Genomic DNA, 10,466 nt, shown 5'->3' with positions numbered 1-10,466 from the left:
TGAGCTCAGCACTTAAGCATTGAGACATTCTGTAATGTGTTTAGGTGCTCTTCACCCAAAGATGTCTAAAGTGTTCATACTGTAATGTACTCCAGGAAAACGCAGTGGTTACATCACTGTGGCCTGAGCTAATGTTTAGACAGGACGCAATCCCCGATACAAAGCACTTTGTAATAACCATCAGAGTGGCTTGAGTAACAATATACAGAGGCCTAATGTCACAAAGATACAATATTTATGATGTGCTTAGAGAAGAATCAAACCCAATGTGCAGTTCACAATTTATTTACTGAATAAATTTGGACAAAACACCAAAATCTATTACATTTTACAATCAGAACATCCGAGGCAGAATTCCCACCATGCACCACTCCCCTCCAAAACAAAAAGACTCCTTGAACATTAGCACCAAATCAGCACTAAACGCAAATATGGGCAGCTCATTCTACGAAACAAAAATAAAAGCAATAGTCAGTTTTTAAAAGCGACTCAAAATAGCAAATTTCTGATAAAATGTTTTCTTTTGTGTTTTTACTTTTATAAAAACAAGCTTGTTTTTGTTTGACCCTGCTAGGCAGGCGATAGCATTCATAGGGCACATGCCGAGGACTAGTTAATAAAAACACAAATTCAAGTAACATTGAGATACGACAAAACATGTCCACTGGTACCCATTCAGAACAGGACAGTTTCACAGGACCTACGCAGGCAGAAGAAAATCAACATGGGCTACTGCAGACCATGTTACTGTGATGGTATCTTTTAATAATTGGTTTCAAGTTCAAAATAAAATATATTAAGGGTGACTGAAGTCGGCATGGGTGGGGGGGCACAGAAATACTGGCACAAAAGTTTAATTGTTTTTTCTAAAAACTTCGGACAGACTTTTTCCCATCGCACCTGTCCTGTGTCCAAAATATTGCCTACAAATACATACATGTAAAAGGAATCTCTGAAAAAGAAAAACCCTGCAATGTTTTTTTAAATATATATATATATTTATATGTATATAGTTGATGTTACAATTTAAATAAAACGTAACGTTTTCCGTTCCTACAAATGAAAAGCTAAACTTAAATAGAGAAAGCGCATCTAGAGCGGTGAAAACGATCGTTCACCGAGCCTAAACAAATCAAGTGCATGATGCAACTGGTGAAGGCTTTAACGAGAGAGAGAGGGAGGTTACAAATGAAGGTTAAGGATATGAAAGCAGCAGTAACAGCTGAATGGAATAGCTTAACACAACAAGGTGATATCAAACTTAAAACCTAGCCTTATTAATTCATGATAAATGAATGGTGGTGGAACATATTTGTAATTCTTTTTTTAAAGAAATGCACACAACAAGTGGGGAAGAGGAATAAGGCTACACAGAAAAAGATGATGAAGCACACAGGTTTCTGAAGACGGGGACGTACAATAATTGAGTAACTATCCGTCTTCTATGTCAGTAAGAGCTTTATAACCTCGGGTCAATGGTCATGTTAGGTAATGAGAGACAAACAATGAGTGAGCAACCAAAAATGAGGTCATCTGTCCTGATGATTGTTCGAAACAGAGTCGGTAGAAGTTGGCCCTAATCACTGGTCCAGTTTCAGATATTGTTTTAATCTTCCTAATAATGGTTTAGGATTGTGGGTTGGGTTATCTGATCTTAGATCTGTGGTTTAGTGGGCAATTTATACCTGGTCATGTGAAAACTCAGAGGAGTGTAGTAGCAGTTTGACTGACTGACATGTGTCTTGTTCTCCTTGGCTGAGGTCTTGTGTCCCTTCGTGCTTGTTGTAGCGTCACAACATGTCGTATGTATCTACTTTTAAAAGCACCACGAAAAGAAAAAAAAGATTATGTTTGCTACATTGTTTGCGACTTGCATGTCTAGTGGCGGCAACTCCTCTTAACAGAAGTCCCGCCCCCGTGATGTTTGTGAGCCATTCACCACCTGGCTCCGCCTCGAGGTTGGTTTTCCATGGAATGGAAAGAAAAAAAGATGGACACACCTTTTCTGTGAGTGACAATGTTTCACCTGCTAAACAACTAATCTACCGTTAGGCTCTTTCTGAGCGTGTCGCATTTGTTCCGTGTTGTGGGGTAGTCCTCCCTTTGTGCTTCCTGTTTCCTGTCTGCTCAGCTGAAGAACTGATCCAGCTCCTCCTCCATGTTCACCTCGGGGACAGTCTGCTCCTGCTCCCTCTCCCCTCTCCCCTGGACCACAGCGCCGCCTGCTGCCCCGGAGGGTAAGAACCAGGGGTGCTCCAGGATCTCCCGGGACGTGAGGCGCTCTGCGGGCTCCCGGCGGAGGATACTCCGGATCAGACACTTGGCCTTGGGCGTCAGGGTCTCTGGGATGCTGAAGTGGCCCCGGCGGATCTTACTGAACAGGGAGCCGGGTTCTACGTCGTGGAAGGGGTAGCGGCCCACCAGGATGGTGTAGAGCATGACGCCCAGGGACCAGACGTCGGCCGCCTTGCCCGAGTAGCTGCCGCTGGCGTTGAGGATCTCGGGGCTGACGTAGGCGGGGCAGCCATGTTTGTCTGACAGAGAGTCATCATTGCCCTCCAGGATGTAGGTGTCTTCTAGGCTCTCCAGCTTCACAAGGCTCCTGGAGGGAGACAAGAACAGACAACAAACAAATATGAATGCCCAGAGTCCTCATTCCACAGGAGGATGAACACAAAATACATTCTGATAAGAATCATATCTGACCTTTTATATAACCGATGGACATTGACGCATTTTCTCATTTAAATGTAATTGGTCCATAAAATCAAAAGTACATTGTGAGTATAGAAATGCCTCTGCCGCACAGTTCTTGATCACTGTAGGCAGTTGCCCTCCTCTAGTGGGATCGCAATGTAATTCACTGTGATGGACATCGCCGATCCATAGCTTTGGACATTAAATTACATGGAGCACATAATGCCTGGGGCTTACATCTGACATTTCCATTCACAGAGATAAGAGCAGCGCAACCAGCCAGCCAGCATACATCAGCCTATTTATAGCCCAGCTGATTCAATAGACCTCTCCAGTCCAAGAACCGCCATTATGGACGACTTCAGCCTTGAGCAAGCATGTGGTAAGAAGAGTTTGAAAACGGGAATCAACCCTCAAAAGTGTTAACATCCTAAAAAAAACAGAACCATTAAGCCTCGTCTCCTTTCAAAGCAGACCCTCTCACAGCCATGGTTCTCTGAGATCATAATGAAGGGTTGTTCAGAGGCATCATGACTGATGAGGACTCTGGAGCAGTTCTCGGTGTACAGACCCTATACACAGATGAGAACGGGACACTTGTGAGGCTCCACCTAAAGTGGCTCCATCTGTTTGCGTGGAAGTGCGCTCTGAGAGACGCACACACACATATTCAGGGAGAACTGAACACTTCCATCCATTGTAGCCCTTTCCTGCAGTTAAATGACCCATTATTCATATTTTTCATAATGAATAAACATTTTGGACAATGTGGTACTTTTTTCACCACTGGGTACGGGGGTCCTCTTTTTTTGAAGCCCATAACCATGTGTGTGACGTGTGTACTTTGGTTTCAAGGTAGATTTGTTTAGGACTACCAAGAAACCCGGTGCGACCCTGATTTAGCCCACTGCAGTAAAAGGTTCATTAAGGAGAAGAGCAGAGCTGCAGCAGTGGCTAATGCATATTCCGAAAATATCTTCCACTCACATGCACAAGTGCTCAAACACACACCTCCACTGATTTGGGCTTAGGCTTCACTTTGTGTTCATTGTGGGATTTTGTACCGTCCTCTTCACTTGTTTCCGATTTCTTCTGTTCCAGGAGCTTGAGTTCAGGTAGTTGAGAGTATGCAATCAGTGCATTACCTCAATGGGTCCAATAATAACCATTATAAGCAGCCCATTTGTAAATGTCACTGACAGAGCTACCTGCAACATACATACCAGCAAACATAAAGAGGTTGACATATGCCTTACTACTGCTTCCATTGCATCTCATGTTTAACATCCCCATAAAGATGTAAAACATACATTAAAACACGTTGCTGGGTTAAGAGGTCACTGTCTGGTACAGTAAGGGACAGTGCTTGTAGGTTGGGTTCTAGATATCTCCTGGCTGATGCTGAATCCCAGCAAGTATATGGCCTATAACCATTCCTGGGGGACAGTGAGTGGTGAATTCAACCATGATGACATAAGCAGGTTTCCCAGTCTGTCACCACACACTGCAAATACTGTGGCCATATCAACTTACTGGGACACCTATCTCTCTCTCTCTCTCTTCCTTCTCTGGCCAGCCACTAAAGCTCTGGGACTTGGCTTTTGGCCAGGGTGACTCTGAAGAGTCTGAAGTGGCGCCCTCTCCGGTCTCCTCATCTCCTTTCCTTCATCTGCACTAATTTGAAAGAGCTGGATAGGCGAAAGCAGATTCCCAGTAGCCTACCACTGTACTGCTTAGATTTTCATTCTATTGTTTTCATCTCGTGCTAGCTTGTGTTTTACCATCAGTCCCGATGTAGGAGAGGATACAAGGACAGGAGTAGAGGAAGGAAGCCACTTAGAATTAGATGCACCCCCAGTCCCCACCCCAGTGTCTCTCTTCACCCCCTTGAACCACACTCTGCCCCCATCAATCATTCAGTGGAGGGTTTCACATCCCACCCTGTCACATGGTTGGTCCTGTCATGGCAGCCAAGGTCGTGAAGACTGCTATTAAATGAGTGTGGCTCAGCTTCCCTTTTCAATGAGCAGAGCCAGAGGGTGACGCAGCCACATATTCACGTAGATAAAAGGGCCTCTACTCCACTGTCAGGTTGGAGCAGAACGAGGTCCTGAACAGATCTAGGATCAGCTTACACTTCGCCCAATGTAACCTCAACCATTGGAGGAGAAAACACAAAGCTGACTTGAGTTCAGTGTGTGTCTGGGCTGGGGCCTTCAGATAGAGGGCATCCAGTCAGTGCCAGGAACAACACATGCTTTGCCTGGACAGTAAGTTAAAAAAGCAGCATTAGAATATGTTTTTATCACTGTTCTCCTGGATCACTGTAGTGATAAATGTGGACAGCCCACCACCAGGGGTCAGTATATACTACAGCCTGCACTAGCTGCTGTCCGTGTAGAACCGATTCATTCCTCTGTGCCACAGCCTTACATGGTAAATCCCAATGTAATTGAACATCTGTCAGACAAAGCAACTCCTGGCATCTCTGCTTCACTGTTAACCAGTTTAACAGCAGTTCAGCTAGCTAGAAACTCCATTATTATGTAACAATTACATTGTTACTGTAGTAATCACAGTGTTAATGCACAGTGGAACTTCATGTAAAGTTACATTCACATTGATTTACAAAGAGCCCCCCCCTCCCATCCATCACCCCTCCCCACGCCGTCCACTTCCTCACCTGTCCTCGTTCCGGAAGACAAACTTCCTCAACTTGAGGTCCCGGAGGACCACGCCGTTGTCATGGCAATGCGCCACAGCCGAGGCTATCTGACGGAAGAGTCTGGCGGCCTCGTCCTCGCGTAGCTTCTTGCAGGTGCGGACGAAGGAGTGCATGTCTCCGTGGCTCCTCTCGAAGAAGACGTAGGCCCGCTTCTCCCCCAGCAGGACCTCCACCACCTGGTTGATGTGCTCATGTCTGCCCAGGGCGAAGTAGGCCGCCAGGGACTCCTGGTAGCGGCCTATCTCAAACACCTGGAGAGGGGGAGGGAGCAGGGAGAAAGGTGGGCGGGGAGAAAGAGGGGGAAGGAGTTTAGTACCCAATGGAGATGACAGTCATTGCTCAGCACATTGTGTAGACTAGAACAGATGTGATTGTCTGTCATCGTGTAGAATAGAGAACCGGGTAAGCTCTGTATTTCTCCAATGTTTCACCTTAATGAATATGCCTATGCCCCCAGGACTCCAGAACCTTCAGACCAAGGTTCATTCCATGGGGTGTAACATTTAGATTGCTGCTGCAGATAGAGAGGTAAAGACATAGAACTACAGGGTAACCGTTCCATATTCTGCATGCACACATTTATATCTGAATGTGAACATTCTGTAACATTGTCGCTGTCGCCCTCCTTGCATATGCTACAGGCTCCCCCGGTTTCCATAGTAACCCTTCTCCCCTCTGTTCTCCACCTCGACTTTCAGCAAGTGCAGCCCAGGTGAACGAGCCTCTCGACTCCGAGTCGATAAATGGTTAGAAAACAGTAGGCTCTGGCTCACCCCGCAGTGTGTGTGTGCTTGTCAAGGTCTACAATTGTAGCTGGGTTCTACTAATACGCCGAGGCAGTAAACTGTCAATTCTGAGATTACAAATTGATCTTTGATGTTGCTTGGCAACGTTCAGTAAAAATGGAGGTCAGATGTATAAATATAGCTCGCTGGCAGTGGCAGTTACAGTGCCAAAGGCCATACTTACCATTCTAGGACTGTGCTCCGATGGGGCCTGTGTGCTTTTAGCCTAACTATGTTGTCTATTAATCAGGTCAGGTTTATGACCCTGTTTAGGGTTAATCATTTGAATGTACCCAAGGGTGCATGTATCCAATGCGCCAATAATCATAATATACAGTTAAGTCAATAATGTACTGTACAGAGGTGGAAACAGTGGAACTTCATGTAAAGAGTTACCGTAAGGTTATTCATATTGATTTACAGTTAAGTCAATAATGTACTGTACAGAGGTGGAAACAAAGGCCAAAAGGTTGCCCTATGCACAAATTGAAGTCCTATCCGACAAGTCACCACATATCGGACCTTTCAGACCCTCTGGTGATGTGTGTCCTATGAGGAAAAACAACAATAAGTTGGAAATTTAACTACAATGAAATGTATTATATTCATATTGCACTAGAAGAACTGAAACAATATTATATTATACATCCATTTGCCATGGGAAATGGTGGGTCATTTTGGTAGTAATGAAAAGCGGAGCACGTGTGCTATGTGCCAACCTGGTCTCAGAGCATTTTGTATTATTATGTAAGTAAATAAGTACCTCCATTTTAGTATGATGCTGTATGTTCCGTTTCGTATGGTATGTATTCATTTGTGGATGTCCATCACCCATTTTCTATGCTGTTATGAATTACAATTCTTATTATATGTTATGAATTTGCAAAACGTACAATATGTTAAGAATTTGCTAAACTCATGATATGTAACAAATTCTAGCTAGGTGGCTAACATTAGCATTAGGGTTAGCTAACAGGGTTAAGGTTAGTGTTAGCTACATGCTAAGTAGATGCAAAGTAGTTGTTAATTATTATTATTATTTAACCTTGATTTAACTAGGCAAGTCATGAACAACATGAACAAATTTTTATTTAAAATGACGGCCTAAGCCGGCCAAACCCTAACCCGGACGACGCTGGACCAATTGTGCGTGTGCCCTATGGGACTGCCCGGAATCAAACCAGCATCTGTAGTGATGCAGTGCATTAGACCGCTGCGCCACTCAGGAGCCCCGAGGACTAAAATGCTAAAGTTGTTACTGATGAGATTCAAACTCGCAACCTTTAGATGGCTAGACATTTGCGTTATATGCCCAACCAACCCCCCTACTGTAGGTTTTGCCATAAGTAACCATCTGTCTTATGTAACCATACCACATGTAATATTTGTTACTAATTTCAGTTTCCCAGATTTTAATTTAATATATTACGTCTAGTCTATGAGACCAGGCTGCATGCGCAGGAGAATGGGGAAAACCTCATTTTCATTTTTTAACAATGAGGAACAAAGGACTGGGTAGTGCTACACGGGCTATTAGTTTGTGAGAGCAGTTACTAACTCCTTTGTCGACGTTACATCATTGCAACCGGACCCACATAGCTCTCGAGACACGCGCGAGCTGAGCTGCCTGCTTTGCACTCCATTCACTTTTCTGTATTTCCAATTCATGCATAAAATATCAGGAGACAAATTTCGTGCCAACACCGGGTATTTATCTATACAGTGCATTGTTTAATTGTGCATGCCCTATTGGACAGTCCGTGGGTAATTTGCATTAAAAAGGCAACTAGCTAGGCCTGCCCTACAGCTATAAACATGTAACTACTGTATATTTATATATCTAAAATAGATGTCTGCATTGTAAGCAAGTTCAGGTTTATTATAGTGCTATAATTCTATTCTACATTCAACTTGCAAATGACCCTGGTGGATTGACCAAATATGGTGTTTTGTGGTTAGGCTAATGTGATCTCCTCGAGATGATTGGAATTTGCATGACGTTTGCTACGATATAGGCCCATATCTGCTGCAATCTCTCGATGACTAACGCGACCGTCAATCAACCCAAGGGCCCATACAACTCTTATAGTTCGAATACCCACCTTACATACAAGCTCTTCACCGGTGTGCAGGTGGGCGGCTCTGAAAACGTGGTCCCCCTCCAATGGCTCGAGGAGCAGGTAGTTCCCGATGCAAGAGATACAGTGGGAGGAATCCGGTGTTTCGGGGGGGCTAGGGGATCCTAGGTTAGGACTGAAACTCTGGCTGGATTCTGTAGTCCTCAAGCAAGATAACTCCTCGAATTCGGTTGCTTTGTGCCGTGATCTCCCATAACGCGAGATGTTGATGGGATTTGATCTCTGTATGTTCATCAGGATTCCCTGAAATACTTCCAAACTATCGGGGGTCTTCTTCTTTTCGAAGGCAGGGATGTAAACTTGAGTCAATAGATTGGTTGTTGTGGCCCAATACTTTGTAGCTGCCGTTTAAAAAATGTCAATCTAGATTATATGTTGTGCTACCTTTGCAAGGGCACCTATTACACTGTAATACGTAGACTAGGCTATGTCAAGCTATATATGTACAGCTGGAGGGCTCATATGCAATACATGCAAATAAAAGGGCAATTCGAAGATAATTTTTGCAATATGTGGTCTTTATCTACCCAGCTGTAGGACTAAAACAAAATCCTTGTTCACTGCCCCATAACGCACGGCAGCCCTTTGCAGAAGAGGATGTACGCTTTCAGAGTGCGAGAGACAGCAACGCCGATTTGCTACAAACGAAACACTCAAATCCTACCGAATGTCAGCTTTGTAATGCCGATTGGACTGCTAGATTTGAATATTTAGCATAAAGCTATCCCGCAGATTAATTGAATTGCATGACACGTTTCAGAAAATAGAAACTATGTATCCGTCTAATAGCTTGCAGACTGAGACCATACAAAGTAACCGCGGTTAAAATCGCACCGACGTTGCAAGCTACCGTAGGCTATATATAAAATCAACATGAATTATTGATAGCGAAAGCAATGCTATTGCTTCATAGCTACCAGGCCAGTGTCAGATGGGCCTTGTTCGTTCCACAAATGCAGCGAGCTTCGGGGATTGCCATCGACCAAATATGGAGAGAAAACCATCCAGAATTCGTAGCCCTTTGTTGTGTTCGGAAGTGGATGTCCTTTGCGACGAATTTTTAAAAACCGAAGGAACTGTCGTCGACTGTTTCAGCTGCTGGAATTAAGGGATGGCCGACTTTCCCAGGCCTTTCCCTTGATTCAGCAAGACATCCTTTCCGGCCGTGGTGTGTACTTACGTGGCTGGGGAAATCTAGTCCATTCAATGCGAGGTCAGCCGCGCAACACACACCGTGCCTCAGTGCAGGAGCCGACAGCCTGGCGGATAGGCTTCCACACACACTCTTTCGCTCACACACATACACGCAGACCTGCCTCCGACCCGCCTCCCTTACGTCACATACACACACACACATACAGAGAGGAACCCCATTGGTTTTCCTGCCGATCTTGACACAATGTCTACAGTAATATGCAGCAGTCATGTGAGCTGCATGTACACCCCAGGAATCTAAATGTAGCCTACCCACGGCATGGGAGTGTGGTAAGGCAGGCTACTGTAGCCTACCCACGGCATGGGAGTGTGGTAAGGCAGGCTACTGTAGCCTACGCACGGCATGGGAGTGTGGTAAGGCAGGCTACTGTAGCCTACCCACGGCATGGGAGTGTGGTAAGGCAGGCTACTGTAGCCTACCTTATATGCTGCATATGCATTTCCCTCGACAAATGCCTTCCATAGAAATACATTATATATACAAAGGTATGTTGACACCCCTTCAAATTAGTGGATTCTGCGAGTTCAGCCACACACGTCACTGACAGGGGTATAAAATCGAGCACACAGCCATGTGATCTCCATAGACAAACATTGGCAATAGAATGGCCTTACTGAAGAGCGCAGTGACTTTCAATGTTGCACCATCATAGGATGTTACCTTTCCAACAAGTCAGTGTGTAAAATGTCTGGCCTGCTAGAGCTGCCACAGTCGACTGTAAGTGATGTTATTGTGAAGTGGAAACGTCTAGGAGCAACAATGGCTCAGCCACGAAGTGGTAGGCCACACAAAAACGGGACCGCCGAGTGCTGAAGCGCGTAGAGTATAAAAATGATCTGTCCTCGGTTACAACACTCACTACCGAGTTCCAAACTGTCTCTGGAAGCAACGTCAGCCCAATAACT

The 10,466-nt window shown here is 44.8% G+C and overlaps 1 protein-coding gene across 1 annotated transcript; it reads right to left on the bottom strand.

Moving 5' to 3' along the window:
• Positions 1-269: 269 nt before the first annotated feature.
• On the bottom strand, positions 270-9,646 carry trib2 (tribbles pseudokinase 2). The gene is made up of 3 exons (XM_064924797.1): positions 8,310-9,646; positions 5,381-5,673; positions 270-2,602 (listed from the first exon to the last, which is right to left on the bottom strand). The coding sequence occupies exons 1-3, from the start codon at positions 8,577-8,579 to the stop codon at positions 2,128-2,130; spliced, it is 1,038 nt and encodes a 345-aa protein (XP_064780869.1). The 5' UTR covers positions 8,580-9,646; the 3' UTR covers positions 270-2,127.
• Positions 9,647-10,466: the final 820 nt, after the last annotated feature.

Source organism: Oncorhynchus masou, chromosome 19 (assembly GCF_036934945.1).
Source record: "Oncorhynchus masou masou isolate Uvic2021 chromosome 19, UVic_Omas_1.1, whole genome shotgun sequence".
NCBI lineage: Eukaryota > Metazoa > Chordata > Actinopteri > Salmoniformes > Salmonidae > Oncorhynchus > Oncorhynchus masou.
The sequence above is the reverse complement of the archived record's forward strand: the minus strand, read 5'-3'. Positions and strand labels throughout refer to the sequence as shown.

Excerpts from the sequence above, each read along its gene's own strand:
- trib2 (XM_064924797.1), bottom strand. The coding sequence starts at position 8,579 with ATGAACATACAGAGATCAAATCCCATCAACATCTCGCGTTATGGGAGA. Across the intron at positions 5,674-8,309 it reads GTGAAGAGCTTGTATGTAAG|GTGTTTGAGATAGGCCGCTA; the intron begins GTGGGTATTCGA and ends CCCCCTCTCCAG. Across the intron at positions 2,603-5,380 it reads GTCTTCCGGAACGAGGACAG|GAGCCTTGTGAAGCTGGAGA; the intron begins GTGAGGAAGTGG and ends GTCTCCCTCCAG.